We start from the raw sequence: 21,031 nt of genomic DNA, 5'->3' as shown, positions 1-21,031 counted from the left end.
CCTTTAATATAAGGGAATCATTTAGGTTGGAAGTTTGTAAACACAAAGGAGAATTAATAATTATTTCAGTAATTAAAAAAAGTCCAAAAACTACAAAACTACTTAGTTGTGCAAGAGTCAAGTTTATTAAGATAAATCACTGACCTAAATGTTCTCACCTTCACTTTGATTTATATTGCAAAGCACTTAAACTGTTAAAAATGCGGAAAGCATAAGACAGTTTCAGAAATTTTAACAAAGCATCTGGATTTACATTTACATTTGGAACATGACCATAAAATGGTTTAACAGTCACAAATCTAATGCTGCTAACTGCTCCAGCATTTTAAAGGTCCGTATTTAAAGAAATTACCTGAGAAGCTCCAAAAGTAGCACCAAAATGCCCAGCATGGGTTCAACAATACAGATCATGGTAATACCAGACTGTCTCACCTGCCCCAGGCAGACAGTACCCTGTTGGGCAGCATCAACCTCTTAGCAACATAATTACAGTCCTTAGCAACAGTTCTGGGTCCTTAATGTTCTGTTCTCATTTTACAAGTCAGAGCTTGCCCAGTGTCACCAATGTGCACAGGAACACTGCAGTGAACAGTATAACTCCACTGACGATCCCAATACAAAGCCATGGCACGTTCTCTTTCCATAGAACTTCTGAAGTATATCCATAACCTGAAAACAATTTAACATTGTGAATTTTGAACAGGACCATTTAATTCAAATTCAAAGACAAACTCAGCATAACGGTTATAAAGACTGTTGAACTAAGTGAAAGAAAAAGTGGCTAAATTGCTTGCATTACATTAGTAGATTATAACGTCACTCTGCATGTGTTTACATGGTCTTATGTCAAAAAACTGCTGTTCTGGAATGACCATAGGCTAATTAAGACCTTCCAATTGGGATGTGTTCAGGTTTCACTCTGAGTTATAATTAACCATTGGAACTCGAGCAAGAAAATGCAACCTGACTTGTGAAAAGATGACTGGGTCATATTTCCTAATGCTACAAACATGACACATTTACTAATCAACATTATGGAACCTTTTTGTGTTGTATTTATTTTTTAGGGTTACATGTCTGCTAAATTAATACTTGGATATTTCTGCTAAATGCTGTTTTAAAAGTCTTTCAAACAGCATTAAAATAATCCAGAAATTTATGTAGAATGTCTGTCCAAACGTACTTGGTGTTGGAAAGAAATAAAAGCTCTTTTATGCGCTTGGTACATGAAGTGACAAAATATTACTTTCTGAAGTTGCTGTCTGGTAAATTCCATTTGTATGTAGAGATCACTGGTATACCAGTCCTTCCAGTCTCAGCCACTGAACTCTCTGCTATGTCCTTTCTTTTGACTGGGCTATATTTCACTATATTTCACTTTGACTGGGCTATATTTCACTATATTTCACTTTGACTGGGCTATATTTCACTATATTTCACTTTGACTGGGCTATATTTCACTATATTTCACTTTCACTGGGCTATATTTCACTATATTTCACTTTCACTGGGCTATATTTCACTATATTTCACTATATTTCACTTTCACTGGGCTATATTTTGCCCATATGGCAACAGACGTCTGTTGTAAACAGCAGGTAACCCAAATGTGTGGGGTCAAACACATGCCTCAACCTATTACCTGAACACTAGACTTCAGGTGCCATCTTTTTAGGAGATTATGTTCTTAGAGGTTCATTTTTACATTAATTTCCTTAATGTCAGTCATACTCCCCCCCCCCCCCTTTTTTTTCATATTTGGTATTGCTAGCAGATTGGTGTGTGTAGAATACTGACAAAATATCACTAACATAGTAACTAATATAGTAGAAAATGTGAGGTATTATGTTAAAATTGTTACACTAGGCTTTTCCCCTTGGTTACACTGTCAAATTAATTGAGAAATGTGGCTTTACTCAAATTATTACAGCTCTCTCAACGGTTGGAAAATTACATCTTTGGGTGGTCAGTAGGATTAGTCCTCATTACATTACCTTCCAGAGGATCCTGCTCTGATCCTGCACTGTCAGCACTGGCACCAGAGATTAACCCAACAATGTCAGTGGTAATTCTGGCCTGTGGTGGTAGATCTGATATCACTAGAAGGAAAGATACTGTAATTACATTACTATATAAATATTGCAGTGCTAAAACTATACATAATTGCAACAGCCATTTCAATCATCCATTCCAGACCAGTGCATACATCGCTTAGAAAAATTCTACATTTTATAGTCCAAAGAGATTTTTAGACTATACTGTCAAATTGGATCTGTGCAATTGGGTCCTAAGATCCTAGCAAGCACCAAGGTAGGAATCCTCCAGTTCAACTGGTCTAGTGACAAAGCCCTTCTGTTGTTAGAGCCATAGACTACCATTACAGTACCTCTCACAGAATCATGTACTGTAGTGCTGTCTTCTCTGTCATGAGTGTTTAGTCCAGTAAACTCCATGCTGGTGCTAGATTTGGTATTATCCGTGACACCAAAGGCTTTCTCCATCCGCAATGTATCATCAGGTGTAAATGTTTGAAAAACTGGACAAAAAAGATTAATGCACACAATATTAGCTGCAACTAATAACACCATTTGAAGTTGTAATTTTTTCCCTGTTTCTTTATGGAATTTATTGAGAAATGTGGCTTTAATGAACTTTTTACAGCTTGTTTGTAATGGCTGTCAGTGGGTGGCAAATTAAATCTTTGGGTAGTCAGTAAAACTAGTACTCATTACCTTCCAGAGGATTCTGCCCTGTAGAGCTATCAGAACTGGCACCAGAGATTAACTCAACAAGGTCAGTGGTCATTCTGGCCTGTGGTGGTAGGTCTGATATCACTAGAAGGAAACACTGTAATTATGTATAGTTCACACGTCACTCCACCGATGCGCTCCCTTCAATGGCTTCCAGTAGCTGCCCACATCAGATTTAAAACCTTGATGTTTGCCTTCAAAGCAAAAAATGGACCAGCCCCTCCATACATGATGTCGGTGGTCAAAGCCCAATCTGCACCTTGATTACTTTGAACCTCAAGTACAGCTTGGCTTGAAATACCATGCTTTAAGTCTCATGGAAGGCAAGCATTGAGACTATTCTCTGTCTAACCCTGCTCCTATGTTGACTAACTAAAACTCTAGTATTTACTGTCGTGTATTGTTTATTGCACTGATTGTTGTCCGAGATTGTGTATTTTGCACTTCTAGTCATCAGCATTGATCCCTGTATTTCAACAGTATTCTAGTTGAACTCTAACCTACTGTACTGGCTAGGATATATTCTATGAGTAAATGACTTTTATTAGTAGCTCTGAATAAGAGTGTCTGCTAAATGCTGCAAATGTATATTAGATTACTAAGTAAATATTGGTAATGCAAAAACTATACATAATTGCAACAGCCATTTCAATCATCCATTCCAGACCAATGTTTCCAATGTCTGAACCATTCAATCCTGATACATCACTTTTCACAAAATTCTACGTTTTATAATCCAAAGAGAACAGGTTCACTGTTCAAACACTGTATTTTACAGCTCTCCATTTTAAGATGCTGTTATCAAATTACCATTGCAGTACCTCTCACAGAGTTCTGTACTGTAGTTCTGTCTTCTCTGTCATGAATAATTATTCCAGTAAGTTCCATGCTGGTGCCTGATTTGGTCTTCTCTGTGACACCAAAGGCTTTCTCTGTCCATGCTGTATCACCTGGTGTAAATGTTTGGAAAACTGGACAATAAAGATTCAAGCACACTGTATAAACTGCAATTAATTGTACTATTTGAAGTTGTATTTTTTCCCTGTTTCTTTGAGGAATTTATTGAGAAATGTGGCTTTAGTGAACATTTTACAGCTTGTTTGTGACTGCTTGCAAATTATATCTTTGGTTACTCTGTTGAATTAATGCTCATCACATTATCTTATTAGCTTCTAATTAGCTTGTCTTCTAACATCAGCCTTTTAGAAAACTTTGGGTACTTAGTAGAACTAGTACTCATTACCTTATTAGTTTCTAATTGGGTTATCTTCTAAAGATACTTTTTATATCTTGTTTGTGATGGTTGTCAGTATTTGGCAAATTAAATCATTACTCATTACAGTACCTTCCATGGCATTCTGTTCTGTAGTGCTGTCAGCATTTCCACCAACGATTAACCCAACAAAGTCAGTGTTTATTCTGGCCTGTGTTGGTAGGTCTGATATCACTAGGAACATACTGTAATTAGATCACTAAAAATGACACTGCAAAAACTGCATATAGATCCAATAGCAATTTCAACCACCCATCAGTTCTTCTTACTTTGACTTTGCAATCAGGAATAGCAAAAAAAAAAAAAAAAAAAATTCCAGAATCTGTTGTGGAATATTTTCTGCAAATGCATTTGACATTGGTAGAAAAAAACTATGAGCTTGGCCCTTAAAGTACAATCATGACAAAATGGGGGAAAAAGCTAAAGATTGTGTATTGTTTTCATAGGTAAATTCACTATAGTATCCATTGTAGTATTCAATGAAATGTAAATTAATTTCATGGAATTTTAGCAGATTTCAAAATGACCTAATGGTTGTCAGGGATCAAACAATTAAATCATTCTTATAGGCACTTTCATGAAATGGTACTTGCCTGTCCAGATAGTTCTGATATCACTAGAAAAAAACTCATTATAATAAGGTTATTGTAATACCAGTGATAGTAGAAGAAGTAGCAGTAATAATAATAATAATAATAATAATAATAATAATAATAATAATAATAATGTCATTAAGCCTGCATCAGTTAAGTAAAGGTTTTGGCATGCGCTTTGAGAGGTTGTCATGCTATGACCTCCCTGCCAAAAAATAAACATGCACAATCTAAGGCATACAGTGTAGGTCCATATATGTGTGAGAAATCTTTGAATTACCTGTATTTCTGCATGAATGTGTGATCTTATTATGATTTAAATCACAATGAGAAAGACCTTTAGTCCTATGGTAACATGGAAGACAAGTATTGTATCTTTAAGATAATATTGTATCTTTATTGAACAAACTGAACAAAATATTTAAATAGGCTCAGTCTTAGAAAAAGTCTGTGAATTCATACATGTAATATTCAGTCTTACCTATTTATTGGCAATACCTTTAACCAAATGCTTAATGTAGCTGTTTATCAATCCTGCACAGATGTGGGGGATGTGTTTTGTTGCTTTTTATGGTGCATCGTCAACACTGATGTTATCAAGCACAAAGGATTTGCAGATCATTAACTGTCACCCTAGGAACTGTCCCTTTGGATTCCATAGCATTTATAACCCCTTATAGTTTTATTAGTTTCACTTCTAAACTCACCTCTTTATAGGTGTTTTTGTGATGGTTGTTAATAGTTAGCAAATTAAATCTTTTATTTAGGGCTCATTACTCTACCTTCCACAGTATTCTGCACTGTAGTGCTGTCAGTATGGGCACCAGTGATTAACTTAGCAAGGTCAGTGGTCATTCTGGGCTGTGGTGGTAGTTCTGATATCACTAGAAGTAAAGACAATGTAATTAGATCACTAAAAAATTATAGTGCTAAAAATACACATAAGTGAAACAGCAATTTATATTGTGTACTCAACACCAATTTGACTTATTTTCACTTTTTGATAACTGCCTTTACTACTATCAATAATAATATAGTATCTTTATTGTTTTACATAAGAATCCTATAAATTAGCAGTATTAGTAAGTTAACATTGTTGGGATGACCTTCAAGAGATTGCATGACATCAACAGTAGAATAACCATCAAAATAGAAACAAATGTACAATTTTAGGCAAGCAGTGTGAGTCAATATATGTGTGAGAACTCACTGAATTACTTGGATTTCTGCATGAATGGCGCATAATTGTGATGATATGATTATTTAAATCACAATGATAATGACTACTAGTCCTATAGTATCGTGCTTTATTGAACAGATCTTTATTGGATTAGATTTCAATAGTCAGGGTCACTGGTAGAAAGATTTTGTGAACTCGTACATTTATTAACTATTCTTACCTATTTTTTGATAGTAACTTTAACCAAATGCTAACGGTAACTCCTAATTAGTCCTGCACAGAGGAATTATGAGGAATTGTTTTGTCCCTTTTTATGATGCAACATCAACACTGGCATTATAAAGTGCAAAGGATTTGCAGATCATTAACTGTTACCATAGGGACTGTGTCCTTACACACCCAGTAGAACTAGTACTCATTACATTACCTTCCAGAGGATCCTGCTCTACAGTGCTGTCAGCACTGGCACCAGAGATTAACCCAACAAGGTCAGTGGTCATTCTGGCCTGTGGTGGTAGGTATGATATTACTACAAGGAAATACACTATAATTAGATCATTACAGTGAAACAAAAACACATAGGTAGGACAGCTATTTATATTGTGTACTACACACCATTTCTACTTATTCTGATTTTGTGATAAGGAAAGATGAGGCTTGTGTGGAATATTTTTTCCAAAAGTATTTTCCATTTTGGAAAGAAAAAAAAACCTCTAATGAACTTGTCCTTCAAGCACGGTCTTGACAAAATATGGAAAATACAAAGATGGTAGAATACTTTTCAGACTCAATGTCGAGGTGAAGAACACAGGTGATAAGGCGCTGATGGTTTAACATGCACCAACTGTATGAATCAAAAGCACAATATGGACACCACGGATGCCAGATGGAGGCTGCTGTCAGGAAGGCACCTTCACAAGTTAAATTTACTGTGGCATTCTTTGCTACATTCAGTGGAATGCAAACTAGCAATTTTCAAAATTATGGGACGTCACTGCTCAGACAATTAAACCATTTCTTACAGGTACTTTCAAGAATTGGTGCACATCACTCTAATTCTATTTCATTTACACTGTATGCCTGGCTTACTGCACATCAAGTTTAAAACCCTTCTACTATGGCCTAGCACACCCATATTTAGCTGTAATCTTGCATCCACACTGCCCTGTCAGAACACTTAGGTCCTCTGATGCTGGTCTTCTTACTGTCCCAAAATTCAGATTGGTTACCACTGGGGACAGATCTTTTAGTGCTGTAAACTATGAAGTACTCTACTTCAGTCTCATTCTCTTCCCTCTTTTAAACCACAACTGAAAGCTTTTATCTTTTCTCAGTAAAGATGGCTTCTTACATTGCAACCTCACAATAAATTATGCTATTGGTTAGTGTTTTTTGTGATGACTCCTCAACACAGATGTATCAAGTGCAAAAGATTTGCAGAACATTAACTGTAACCCTATGAAATGTGTCACTGGTTTGAGGATTCTGCAGGTCAAATGCATACATGAATTGATTCAGTGAACACTTTACTCCACATAGCATCTTTGGGGAGATAATTTTCCTAGAGGTTTACATACATTTTGACTGTGATTTTCAAAATATGTTGAATAAACTTCCTCTAATCTACCATTACAGTTTTCTCCTCGTTCCATTGTGGGATTCATTGTGTAATGTAACTTTAGCCTTTCACAGTATTAAAACTCTCAAAATATTTTTTCTTAGTAGAACTAGTACTCATTACATTACCTTCCAGAGGATCCTGCTCTGTAGTGCTGTCAGTACTGCCACCAGAGATTAACCCAACAAGGTCAGTGGTCATTCTGGCCTGTGCTGGTAGATCTGATATCACTAGAAGAAAACACACTGCAATTAGCTCACTAAACAACAATTACAGTTTAAAAACTATGTGTAGGTGCAACAGCCATTTACATTCTCCATTCCATACCATTTCCTCCATGAATGGCACATATTTGTCATCTTAGCATAATTTAAATCACAATGAAAGACTTTCATTCCTATCGTAACATATGAATAAATTGGGCAATGTATTTAAACAGTCAAGGTCCATGGTAGACAAAGTCTGTAACTTCGTTCATTTATTAGATATTCTTACATATATATTGATATTAACTTTAACCAATTGCTTCTAGAAGCTACTAATTAATCCTGCACATCTGTGAGGACATTTTGTCTCTTTTTATGTTGTATAGTCAACACTGATGTTATCAAATTCAAAGGATTTGCAGATCTTTAACTGTCACACTAGAAACTGCCACTTGTTTGAGGATTCTACAGCATTTATAACTGCTTTAGCTTCTAATTAGCTTGTCTTCTAAAGTAACCATTTTATTACTTGTTTGTGATGACTGTCAGTGGTTGACAAATTAAATCTTTACTCATTGCAGTACCTTCTATGGTATTTAGCTTTGTAGTCCTGTTAGCACTGGCACCAACAAGGTCAGTGGTCATTCTGGCCTGTGTTGGTAGGTCTGATATCACTAGAAGGAAACACATTATAATTAGATCACTAAATATATATTACTATATGCCATTTCTACTTAATTTGACTTTGTGATAAGGAAAGACATCAGATATTCAAAAGCTTATTATTCACTAATTAGATCACTAAATAAATATTGCAGTGCAAATACATGTAAGCACATATAGACTCATTATGATATGGAAAAGTATGACGCTCCCATGGAATATTTTTTCCACAAGTATTAGATATTGGAAGGAAAATTCCTCTTTTATGAGCTTGGCCCTTGAAGCACGACCACAACAAAGAGTGAAAAATCTGACAATAGTAAATACTTTTCATGTATAAATTCACTGTTGCATTCAATGAAATGTAACACTTCCATTGTCACAAAGCAGTCCTGATACACTTACAAAAATTCCACATTATTATCAAAAGAAAGTGCAGTACATCTGTCCACTGAAATATGCTGTTAGGTAGCATCACACAAATATAAAAGATTTGATTTGTAGATAATATCAAAATTGGTTCTGAGATTCTAGCAAGCACCAAAGCAGGAATCCTCCAGTTCCACTGGTCCAGTGCCACAAAGCCCTTCTATTGTTAGAGCCATAGAATATCATTACAGTACCTCTCACAGAATCCTGCACTGTAGTGCTGTCTTCTCTGTTATGAGTTATTAGTCCAGTAACCTCCATGCTGGTGCTAGATTTGGTATTCTTTGTGACACCAAAGGCTTTCTTCATCCAAGCTGTATCATCAGGTGTAAATGTTTGGAAAACTGGACAAAAAAGATTAATGTACACTATATAAGCTGTAAGTCTTGCACCAGATGATACTATCACATAAATAATTTTATGCCTATCAAATTAATGTCCTAGAGAGCCACAGCATGGAGTTTGAGAGCAGTGTCAAACTAAATTTAGAACCCCATATCAATTCAGAGGTTGCCAAACACGAGAGGTTGCCAAACAAAAGATTTTTTGCTAGGTTTATATGCACACAGTAATCAGAAGTTGGCTATTCTAACAGGCTTACATAGTTTACATTTTTTCTTTCATTCCTACACACAGAAAACAGAACGATGTTTTCATTTTGCAAGTGGCTTGCAGGTCTTTGAGCAACTTCAAGAAATGTTTGAATTTCTCCCAATGTCCAAACATCATCTACTGTAGCATTACTGTGAACTAGCCATGGACAGCCACAATATTGTAATGTAATACTGAAATATCTAACAGAATCAGAAATTCCAGACGTGGAGAGGATAGCAATACTATGGCAAACCCATCGCTGCAGTAAGCTCTTGGGAGTAACACACTCAGCTTGCCTACCTATCTGTTACCCTTTTCAGTGAACCCAACAGCACAGTTGGGACTCCCTGAACTTGATCCTCCTAGCTAGTGATATAGTACATGCCATAGATGGTTTAAAGATATAGGGACTAAAGCCTGAATGAAACATAGCCTAATGAGAGAAGACTTCCTGGTATGTTTATGTCACTCATGACATAACTCAGAGACAACTCAGAGTTTATGATTTCATGCCCCTTTGTGGTGCTTTATGTCAAATAGCTAAAAGGTGACGTTATACCCATTTACTCTCCTTACCCTAGTCTGTGACAGACCTCTTTAAGCCACAATAGAAATGTAAGTATTCCATTTGTTTATAAATATATTTATGCATAAGTAATCAGTAGAACTAGTACTCATTACATTACCTTCCAGAGCAGGCTGCTCCGTAGTGCTATCCATTTTAGCATCAACATCCAACCCAGTAAATTGAGTAGTAGTGCTTGGCACAGCTTGGAACAGAGGTGGCTCTGAGGTCACTTGAAGGAAACACTGTAATTAGATCACTAAGCAAAAAAGTACAGTGTTTAAAACCCCACACAGCTGCAACAGGTAGAGCTCTTCCACTTGTTTTGATTGAATACTATTAGGTAGCACCATACAGATCTTGCAGATTTGATTTGTCACAGAATATAATGACAAAATTGGATTTGGACTGTTTGGTTCTGAAATAATAAAAAAAATATCTAAACAGGAATATTCCTGTTACATTGGCCTAACGTCCTAAATCTCCAAACCCATTCAATAAATAACTACATATTAAATGTTTCCATCTGTGCGAATATAAATAATGAAATTATCAATCTTATTTATTTATTTATAGTATACAACTGTATTTAATGAACACATGTATCTGACTGATACTAAAACATTAACATTAATGGAAATGTAAAAATGGCTGATTCTGAGCTAATACTGAAGATCCAGTTGAATAAGATAAAACCATTACTTGCAATACACAGATCAGCATTTCTTCCATTAAATAATACATTTTTTCAAAGAATATTTTCATTTAATATAAAATCTTTTCACTAATCACATTTAGAAATTAATTTGATTTGCAGACAGCTTTGGCAAATTGTCAAATAAGAGACCATATTTTCAGTGTCAGTATGGGATACCTTGTGCACAACACAGCTATGGTTTTGCAGCGCTAATGCACCCGATTCCCCCCCCCACCCCCAAACTATTCATGCAGTCCCCTGGGCCCACCACAATATGTTGCACCTGTAACAGTGAGAGTGTATGCCTCAGGATGACCCCTTCGTGGACCCTCAAAATCGTTGGTCTTATAGAGGCATCTGTAAACACCTTGGTCCAAAACCTTCGTTGACTTGATGGTCAGGGAAAAGTTGCCCTGGCTGACTTCCTCTTTGGAAGGTAATAACTGGCTCTGGGAGCCACCATCTTTGGTGACCATGCCGGATTCGAGCAGCAGGACCTGTATGTCATCTTTCAGCCACTGGATATACATATTCTCCCAGTGTTTATTTTTGGGCATTTTACCGAAGCAGGGCAGTGTGACATCCTCACCCTCCAAAATGAGAGTACGAGCATCAGGAAATGGTGGGGCTTCAATGAGGAAAGAAAATGGTGAGCTAGTGTAATGTCATTAGCCTTTGTATGTCTTCTGTTATGTAGTCTTTTACCATACAAAATTATTGGCAACAGCATGATAGCAAAATTCAGAAGTACTCACGCAAAACGTTAAGTGTCACTATGCTTATGATCATCTTCCCCTGCCATAGACACTCATATATGTCTGTATCACTCATTATTGCATTGGTCAGTGTCAAGGAGAAGTCCCCTTCCAAGGTCTCTGATTGGAGCAGCTCCACACGCCCCTCATATTCCTTCCCAGCCACCACCTGGCCATCCAGGAAAGAAGCCACATCTTTGCCCATGACCTGCCATTTCACATCGAGCTCTCCTCCACCATAGGCTGAGCTGTTGCAGGGCAGGAACACTGTGCCACCAAATGGGACATCCTCCACACTGATCTGAGTGATCACAGCTAGACATGCTTTGTTGTAGTACAGATGGTACAGAATGTGACACAAAGTAAGAAATAAACAAAAGGTTTAAGAATGTGAGTATTCAGGCACTTTCTATGTACTTTAATAATCAGTCTTCAAATAATCACACAATCTGGTCTGACTTACCTGTTAGGGCTGATGCTAAAATCACTACATGACCAAAGACGTTCATTTAGCCAGGAAATTGCTCTCAAAAATTCAGAGAGCAGTAGAGGCTAAAATACAAAAAAAGCAATAACACTGTACAACAATAAACCAAAGGGGCAAGATGATCATATTGATCATATTGTGGAGTCACATTTGAATATGACTACAAAAATGTTAAGGCATAGTAATAAAAATGAGGTCACATATACAAATAAAATAGCCGGAATAAATAAATAAACTACCAAACAATTTAATAAATGAATGAACCTATGGATCATGAAATGAAATAATTTGCCATATGACCTTGTTAGTAGCTTCATCATCCTAGCCATAAAACAGCTGTTTGGATTGGATCGTTTCCAATTTGGATGCAATCACACACACACACACACACACACACACACACACACACACATATATATATATATATATATATATATATATATATGTGTGTGTGTGTGTGTGTGTGTGATTGCATCCAAATTGGAAACGTTGGAAATTGGAAAATATGTGTGTGTGTGAAATTATATATATATATATATATATATATATATATATATATATATATATATATATATATATATATATATATATATATACATATACATATATATATATATATATATATATATATATGTATGTGTATGTGTGTGTGTGTGTGTGTGTGTACTACATTATGTTCCATATAACTCAGAAGAGGGTTCTGTTTTAATGTATCTTAAAGTCATAGTTCTAAATATTTTAACCTTTAAACTGTCATCGAAGACATTAAATTAAGTCTACTATTTTAATGCTTAGCCTATGATTTCATATAACCCACTTAAACTTTTTCAGATCAGCTACAAGTGAGACTACTTATTTCGAATAAACACTCGAAGAAAAAAATAATTAATGAAAACATTTGAAACAGCCTCGCATCAATTAAACAAACCAGTTAAAATATTTTTGCAGCTCATGATAACCAAAGGAAGGTGTCGATGTTGCTACCAAAAAAAACATGAATCCCTGTGTATGAAACCGGTAAGAATCCGTAAAGGCGAGGTCCGAAAACAGGAACAAAACATATACTTACCGAAGTGAAAAAACAAGTTTAAAATGTCACTGATAAGAGACGCTTAGCTGTCGGACGTGCAGCATTGAAACGCGGCTCTTTTAGACACCCTTCCAGATATGCTGGTCGCCTCTCGCGTTTCAATCCAACGCATTACATTACGATTTACTCCAGAGACACAATAAATGTGACGTTGGCTGGAAAGGAAGCAGCTGTGTGCAAACCATACCCTCGCAGCTCTGTGGTGTAAGACATGTTTAAACAGGGTAACCATATTTTCGTTCTCCAAAGAGGACCCATGTGGGGTGTAAATACAAGGGTATTAATTATGCTTACTTACATGACCAATAACTGCCTTCAGAGCCTATATGTCCAGATGATCTTGTTTTTCCGCATTTAGCTGACACTAGACACTTTTCAGTAGTTTTGATATACCCAGGTATAGGTTCCTGAAGATTGTTTTACACAGGAAAATGCTGTTTTAAGACACACGTGCCACCTAACTACTTATAGTAATTTGGCCTAATATAGAGTTCCATATAAATTGGTAACTGCTTTAATTATGTCCGATTTATTTATAACTTGCTTTATAACGCATACATACATAGAATGTTATTTAATCGGAGTGCGATGAAGTGAGTGTAACATTTATATGAATATTTTTTCCTCTATCTGCGTTTGGGTATTTTTAGGCTTTGTTAAGGCGCCTTAAGGCACTTATTGTATCCTCTCCGGCCATGCGCTTCGGTGAAGCGAGAAAACGGGACCTATAATGTAGAGCGACGACAATGCTTAAAAACTGCCGCAGTGTACAGCGACACTGAAGTAACGTCAAATCCCGGACATTTTATAAATTCCGACTGGACAAATTTTTTAGGTCCCAACTGCAGGACGCAAAACCATAAGTACACGAAATTTAATTTGCCCAAGCAAATTCGTGTGTACACGCTGGCTAGTTAACACGTTTTATAGTTACGTCATGGAGAAATCTGAACAGGGTAATTTTAAACTATAATCAAACGTTTCGTAACGACAAGGACCATGTAATGTAGATAAAAGAATGGAACAAAGACAAGCTCATTTAATGTATCATACTTAAGATTAGAAAGACGAGCAGCAGTAGGCGGCTACATATTTCAACCAGATTTGACCCTGAAATAACACCCAATCAGATGGTTCTGAAATAAATGTCTTTTTGTCATAAAAATACAGATGATTATACTGACTCAAATTTCAACATTTGTCCAATAAAAGGTTTGTAAAGTATGTCTATGTGGTTAAGAGATCACTTCTGAGGCTATATAAGCGGAAAGTACTACGTAAAACTCCTTCAAGTAAAGTCTTGAGAAGCATGTGCGCACACACCCCCAGCCCCACCCCCTCAGAACTGTTCATGTCTTACACTTAGCATACGGCAGGGACATAGTTTGACAACATTTGTTAAAAACCTTCACATTTAAGAGTAAGAGTAAAAAACAAAATCAACAAACTAGAACATCAGAAAAGAATCAACCTCTATTAGCATGTCTGAATTTGGTCAATTGTGATGGCAAATGTTGCTGCAAATGACCTTGGGCCCTGTGTATGTACTGTAAGTCCACCTTACTCATATGGCCTTTCAAGCCAGATATAGCACAGAACACTTCAGCATGACAAACTCTGGACACATTTCCTAAAGTAGAATTTCTCACTTAGCCAAACAAACAGCAAGCCTGTCCAAAAGAGGAACGAGGCATTCCTATTGGACAGTCCTAACACTTGTGTCAATTCCTTTGAGTCCTGAAGCCCCACAGTTACACACACAGCAGGCCATGGTGGGCTGAAAGGAGGCAACTGGGTTTCAGGTCCTCCAGCTATAGGAGTGGTCCCTCACATGCAGCTGCCTTAGAGCAGCCTTGCCCAGTGTGGCTGGCTCCACAAGCTGCTCCACCGTGCTGTTTTGCAGGCCGCACGCACTCAGGTCCTGTGCTGCGGTCACCTGGGCGGGGGGGGGGCCCACGACACCTTAATGGTTAGGCTGTGTAAAGGAATTCTGAGAGAAATTGGTGAAATTACTTAACGAGCACAGGTCAACTTTTCACAGTAAAATTCAACGGGGACATAGATCTTAAAGCCCAGTTGGAAGGTCTCGTTCTAAGTGTCATTGACATGAAAGCTATTTATACAGAATGCTGGCAACCAAAAATATGTGCTGTCACACTCACTCCAGCCCTTAGGGTCCTCAATCAGTGAACTTATTTACTCTGCCACAGATCAGTCTGAATTGAATTTTATCAATGTAGCTTTTAATAAAATTCAAACTGATGATGGTTCTTTGCTTCTGATAACCAGTTTAACTTTCTTGTAAGAAGCTGAAGTGATTTTTTTATGTCATGACAAGCCTACATAGTTCTAAATATATATTTGGCGTAAGAATTAAACGGGGTATCAAACCTGCAAGTCTTGAATAAGAATGAATTTTCACACATTTGAACTGATGAGTACATGACAGGGTGGGCATTATATTAATATTAAACAATTTATTATTTAGTATAATCAACAGTACTACTAAGTAGTACAATGCAATTACTTCATATTTACCATTAAAGAATCAACCCCTGCATGAAATTAAACGCTGATCAGGTTAAAGAAATCTTTTAACTCATGTCTGTAACGTGCTGATACAGTACCAGTTAACACCCTGGTCATGAACTAGGTTTGTATAGCGTAATGAGTAACAATGCTGCCTCTTCCATGGTGGAGATCCCCCTCTGGACAAATGTGCCATGCTATACCTATAAGAGTCCTTGAGCAACTCTTAACATTACATTCACCTACCTTTGTAACATGCCTAAAATAGTTGCTCTGGATAAGGGTGTCTGCATAAAATATAAATATACAAATATGTATTTCTTTACTTGAGCATTACTCATCCAAGCACCCATTTACAAGCAACAAACCTGCAACTCAGGTTCGGTCGGCTTGACGACGGGCACGTTGAGAACAGCGCTGGGCTCGTGCGTGTACAGCCCCACGGAGAACTCTCCTCTCTGGGCGGGTCTCAGGAGCTGCGTGAGCGCATGCAGTGTGTGGGGCATGATGGGCCCAGTCACCTCCAGACTGCATATGTCCTTGTAGGCCGCCCTCTCCTGGGTCTTCACGTTCATACTCCGTGCCTGGACAGGAAGAATGTGGAGAACACCGGTCTGCTCACGCATGACACAGGTAGTCATCAAGGTGGGCAGTCGTAGCTCAGTGGTTAAGGTACTCGACTAGCAATCAGAAGGAAGTTCAAGCCCTATCACTGCCAAGGTGCCACTATTCAGCCCTTATCTGTCAATTCTCAAATTGTATTTGGTTATAATTGTCAGATGCTTTGGATAAAAGCTTCAGCTAAATGCAACGTAAATGTTGCCTGAGGGGTAGAGGAGATTATATTTAAGACAAATTATGTAATCACACAGGAAGTGGTCATTTGGCACTGAGCTTTACACTAATCACTACGGATCCAAGTAGGTGGGGTGTCACACACCGAACAGGTGCTCACCTTCAGCGTGTGCAGGGTAGCTCCTCTGAATGGGGACGGTGCCAGCAGTGTCGGGGGCAGGCCAGCCTGAGAGCCGGTTCCGGCCACCAGGCTCTTGCAGTTGATAAGGAAGTTGATGAGGGTGAAGGTGTTGGAGCCCTCCACCAGCACCACCGACTCTGGTCTGTGGTCCATCCGGACAGCGTTGTGCTCCTTACGTCTGCCAGGAGAGCGAGGGGCACATGTTTGATGTTGGTGTACTGCGCTGGTTATTAAACAGTTTTTTAGGTGGGGGGGAAAGTAGAAAGAAAGGGGAAAAAAACAAAAAAAACAAAAACAAAAAACACGCATCCGAATATTGGGCATTTTCGTGTCGCGTTCCGTGTGTGACAGCATCAAAAAAGACAGCAGTATATACATCTCATGTTAGTGTTAGAACTGGTACGTACAGACTGGCAGTGACAGTAATCAATTTTAACATACATCTTGATGAAGATTGCATCAGGCTTCTTGATTTTGTCCTCTACTCCCATCTCTTTCAGCCATGAGAACCCACCGCCATCATCGTCATCATCTATAGCCTCTTCATTATCGCTATGCTCTGATTTCCTAGAGCAGAAAGGGGAAGAAAAACAAGCAAACACATACACCTATCAGAAGATGATCCCTTTGTTCCTTTGCTTGCATAGTCTGAAATGCCCTGTTTCTCAGAAAACCTTATGCAGTTCACTGCAATTTTGACTACCACTGTATAATATATATCAATAAAAGTAGCCACCACTTCCAATGTGAATACTGGCATCCCATTAAAAATAACATGCAATGTGTAATATATGCAATGCAATTACTACATACTAGAAGCACTTACATGTTGGGTTCATTTTCAGTCTGCTGAGAGCCGTTATGCCGAGAGGAGCAGTACTCCTTGCTTTTCCTCTTTTCCTCCAGTAGAGGGAGTGAGAACTCTATCCCTACAAAGAATATAACAAGAGAATGGTAAACACTCTGGAATGACATGGAAATGCTGTGGTGTTCATCAGCTCCAAACCAGACTACCGGAAAACAAGAGAGTTCTAAACCACCTGATTTAATTAACTCGCTGCATCACTTGTAATACAATGCCAATGGGATTCTGGGGCAAATACTAAAGATGAGGTAACTTGAAAGTGGTAGATAAGAACAGTTCATGCAAGCATGTGTACAATCAGTCTTTATGCTGCACAGAATTCCAGTGCAGATCAGTTCACAAAGACTCATACTTAAAATTGAATTTAAATTTTAACAATGCAAAATTTTGTCCAGGACACATTCCATTTGCCCATGACAAATGATGCTTGCCCAAACTCCTTTCAATAACTTAAATGACCCTATTGCAAGGTGCTAAAGAAGTTTGAATGTAATGAAAAATTGGATGAAGCACCAGTTCTTTGATGAGACTATTACCACCATCAATGTGTCAAGATTCAGTCCCAGTCCAGACTAGTTTGTTCAAAGCAGCTCTACATTTGCTGTGTATTTTCTGCATTCAAACGCCTGTATGTGCCCATAATAAACTAAATGTACAAGGTACAATGTGGATTGTTTTTACCCTCAGCCTTCATGGCCTCTCGCAGTCCCCTAGTGGTGGGTGAGAGCAGTGCAGTTATAACTTTAGCTCCACTCATGCCTGCTGCTCTGAACAGCACCGTGAACTGGTAGGAGCAAACGTAGAAGTACGGACAGAGCTTGGCCTTGAGAAGACTGTACAGAGATGTGAGGCTCACCGACCTGTAGAACAAAGGAAAATTTCAGACATATACAACATAGATATTCGGAAACACGCGGTACACACTAGTAGCTAAACCGGAGACATTGAACATTAGACCATCAGAGCGATGACACAGGCAAGTGCATTACAACATTACAGGCCAACACACTGTATGGGCAAGGTTAAATTACAGATAAGCTTAGGAAAGTTCTCAAAATATTCCCCAAGCACCAAAGAGTTTTTTTTGCCCCCGCAGTTACGCCCCTTTCCCTACTCACCATTCCCCCATCAGGCTCTGCTGGAGTGCAGCGTCCTGCGCCCATGGCATGCTCTTGCTGTGAAATGCACGCTCCGCTCCAATCCTGGGGAACAAGGACAGCCATGGCAAAGAAGGGTGCTGCCAATACTGCAGACACTGTTGGAAAGCACAGCGCAGCTCAGCACAGCTGCGGGGCTCCTGCAAATAGGAAAGCAGCGATAACCAACCAGTGCCAAACAACTTCATCTTTATAATGTGACCTCGAAACAGAGTGATGTGACAAAAATGTTTTTCTATCAGGACATTACTCATTTTTTTTACCATACTTGTTAATGAGCCATAGCTACATCTGCCAAAGCAACAACTGCATTTATCTGAAAATAACTATTAAAATTGCCAGCAACGTGGTGTTTGATTATGTAGTTAACTGACAGTGCTGAATCTGTGAAGTAAAGCAATGTATTTTTTTTTGCACAATAATCCAGTGTCTATCATACATCTCACTTTTTCAGACAGGACAAGGTCAAGTGTGAATTCTACCTGGAGAGCCTGTGGCAGGGAAGTATATTTTGCCCTGCAGTGCAAACTCAGGCCCTGTGCTTCCTCCTGAGCCTTCAGGTGCTCAGCCCAGGAGAATGACTGGGGAGAGGTGAAGAGCAGTCGAGTCTTCAGACTCCAGTCAGCTGGATATTCTCCAAGTACTTCAGCGGCAGGTGTGCGACAAAGACCAGGGGCCTGCGGACTCTAGTTGGAGTTACAGAAAGACCGACCCATTAACCTTTGACGTACAAAAGCAGCACCGTAGAATGCTGGCAACGTGGTTATTTTCACAACCTTCGAGATGAAGTTGGATTTTTCTGCATCCAATATATCCTCCTCGAATAAAGAATCTTCAGAAAAAGAAGCAGGTTTCTCTGGCTGTGAAGAACAGAATCAATCGTTACATTCTTGCTTTCCTAAGCAGTGGCGTAATTGAGATTAACACACCTGAAAGAAAATCGTGAATCTGTCGGGTAACATGTATTTTGTTTTATCCTATAACACTCCGGGTTAGGATTTTTCATAGAAACATGTGCAAGTACGTTATAAGTCATTCCCACTGCCAACGTTAGCGGTTAAATGCTCAACCCTTGCCAGCGTGCGAACTATAGGTTACTAGGTTACTTATGCTGGTAACTAGTTAGATATTCTAGCTTGATAGCTAGCAACATAAAAATATAAAGTTAGCTACATATCTACAAATGCTGTAGTTAAACATTATATCAGCCCGATAACAGCTGTCTGTGTAATTACTACATGTCGACATTTGGCTATGTAACTAGCATAGCTAATGCTAGCTAGCTTACGTTTGGATGACTAGAAGATATCCAACCAACACCACCTCTCGAAAACAGCTGGGTAGTTTAACTTACCGTTTTCTGGTTTTCTTTTTGCTTCCCAGTACAGTCCAAAAGGTCGCCAAAGGAGGCGCCGCCACTGGCATTTTGTTCTCTTAAATGTCCCTCCTCGCTAAAAATGGCAAGCGACTTTCTGAACTCAGGACAATTTTCTGTACAGGATACCGCTCTCTTCTTTGGGCTATTATACGTGTTTTCAATGTTTGCGAAAGGATTTCTGCGCTTTATACCACCGCTTCGAGCCTCAGCATTTAACAGATGACCCGGTGAAAAGGGTCGGATGCCTGCTAACGTTGAAGTGCCGGAGCCTGTAGAAGCGCTTCGGGTGCCCTGCAAGCCTTCGCTGCGCGCCCTTTTCCTTCTCATTCGAAGAACATCGGACGGTTTTTTGAAGCTTGGAGAGTAGCAGCCTTGTTCTGACATTGTTGAGAACTAGATAAAATAATCGTTTTAAGGCGCTAGCTAGCTGGCACACTACAAAAACCACACACCAAATACGCTTACGCTCTTGTCGTGTTGTGTTGCCTTTGCCATTCCAAATTTCGCGCGTGACGTAAATACGTCAACGACGCGCGTTCCTAGCGAACTTCTTTAAGAGCGTGCTTAGTGCGTTCCAGTTACGCAATATTTTACCCAAGCCCGTGTACGTTTGTCAATCTTCATAAAATGCTTACAGTAAAAATTGTGCGTATGTGTACATGTTATAAAATCTACGCCCCCATAGATGCATTTTGAGGATCACCGTCCCAAATTTAGAGTCATCGACAGCTCTCCAAATTAATAGAAAAGATATAAGAGAAAGAATAACAGTAACCTTAACGTTTGTATTTGACGTTTGATGTTCATTAAAAACCTTCTCACGTAATCTGAAGCATCCAAATAATCAGTTCATTTAAGGCTTATATCATAACGCTGTGACCTCCATCTGCAAATGACGTTAGAGCTCTGGTAACCCGCATTCCTTGCCTCCAATGTTTTATAATACTGAACAGCATAATTATGACATTGATTTCATCATCAAATTTGTTTTAATTTATGAATTGCTGAGTAAACTGTACGCCTTTGCACACTTTTTTTTTTTTTTTTTTTTTAAACACCTACTTTGTTTAATGTGATAAAGGAGCCGTAATTTTTAGACAAGCTAAGAGGACCAAATGGTTATATTCATATAGCCCATTATCTGGTTAAAGGAAATTTATATTCTGAATTCCATGACAAGTGGGATAAAGCTCAACCATTCAACACCTCCTCCTTCTGCCAGCTTC

The 21,031-nt window shown here is 38.4% G+C and overlaps 2 protein-coding genes across 6 annotated transcripts; both read right to left on the bottom strand.

Moving 5' to 3' along the window:
* Positions 1-106: 106 nt before the first annotated feature.
* On the bottom strand, positions 107-13,114 carry LOC113582620. 5 transcript variants are annotated; one of them, XM_035534521.1, is made up of 15 exons: positions 12,880-13,114; positions 11,787-11,875; positions 11,324-11,647; positions 10,852-11,196; positions 9,993-10,103; positions 8,907-9,056; positions 8,205-8,294; positions 7,543-7,644; positions 6,224-6,325; positions 4,096-4,197; positions 3,572-3,721; positions 2,733-2,834; positions 2,387-2,536; positions 1,995-2,099; positions 107-669 (listed from the first exon to the last, which is right to left on the bottom strand). In XM_035534521.1, the coding sequence occupies exons 2-15, from the start codon at positions 11,830-11,832 to the stop codon at positions 542-544; spliced, it is 2,007 nt and encodes a 668-aa protein (XP_035390414.1). In that variant the 5' UTR covers positions 11,833-11,875; positions 12,880-13,114; the 3' UTR covers positions 107-541. The 5 variants fall into 5 exon arrangements, with proteins under 5 accessions (XP_035390414.1, XP_035390415.1, XP_026874279.2 ...); XM_035534522.1 differs by having other exon boundaries at positions 3,572-3,700; XM_027018478.2 differs by lacking the exon at positions 4,096-4,197 and having other exon boundaries at positions 3,572-3,700.
* Positions 13,115-13,926: 812 nt separating this feature from the next.
* Positions 13,927-20,300, bottom strand: LOC113582636 (DNA replication fork stabilization factor DONSON). The gene is made up of 10 exons (XM_035534940.1): positions 19,782-20,300; positions 19,204-19,287; positions 18,910-19,113; positions 18,389-18,567; positions 17,952-18,130; positions 17,232-17,334; positions 16,847-16,972; positions 16,385-16,583; positions 15,798-16,013; positions 13,927-14,836 (listed from the first exon to the last, which is right to left on the bottom strand). The coding sequence occupies exons 1-10, from the start codon at positions 20,187-20,189 to the stop codon at positions 14,699-14,701; spliced, it is 1,836 nt and encodes a 611-aa protein (XP_035390833.1). The 5' UTR covers positions 20,190-20,300; the 3' UTR covers positions 13,927-14,698.
* Positions 20,301-21,031: the final 731 nt, after the last annotated feature.

Source organism: Electrophorus electricus, chromosome 16 (assembly GCF_013358815.1).
Source record: "Electrophorus electricus isolate fEleEle1 chromosome 16, fEleEle1.pri, whole genome shotgun sequence".
NCBI lineage: Eukaryota > Metazoa > Chordata > Actinopteri > Gymnotiformes > Gymnotidae > Electrophorus > Electrophorus electricus.
The sequence above is the reverse complement of the archived record's forward strand: the minus strand, read 5'-3'. Positions and strand labels throughout refer to the sequence as shown.

Bases quoted from the DNA above. Each gene is read 5' to 3' on its own strand.
- LOC113582620 (XM_035534521.1), bottom strand. From the start codon at position 11,832: ATGAACGTCTTTGGTCATGTAGTGATTTTAGCATCAGCCCTAACAG. The intron at 11,197-11,323 runs GTGAGTACTTCT...TCCTCATTGAAG, and splicing joins AGTGACACTTAACGTTTTGC to CCCCACCATTTCCTGATGCT. The intron at 670-1,994 runs GTAATGTAATGA...AATTGTTTTCAG, and splicing joins AGAGCAGGATCCTCTGGAAG to GTTATGGATATACTTCAGAA.
- LOC113582636 (XM_035534940.1), bottom strand. From the start codon at position 20,189: ATGTCAGAACAAGGCTGCTACTCTCCAAGCTTCAAAAAACCGTCCGAT. The intron at 18,131-18,388 runs GTGAGTAGGGAA...TTTGTTCTACAG, and splicing joins CAGAGCCTGATGGGGGAATG to GTCGGTGAGCCTCACATCTC. The intron at 17,335-17,951 runs GTAAAAACAATC...TATTCTTTGTAG, and splicing joins AGAGGCCATGAAGGCTGAGG to GGATAGAGTTCTCACTCCCT.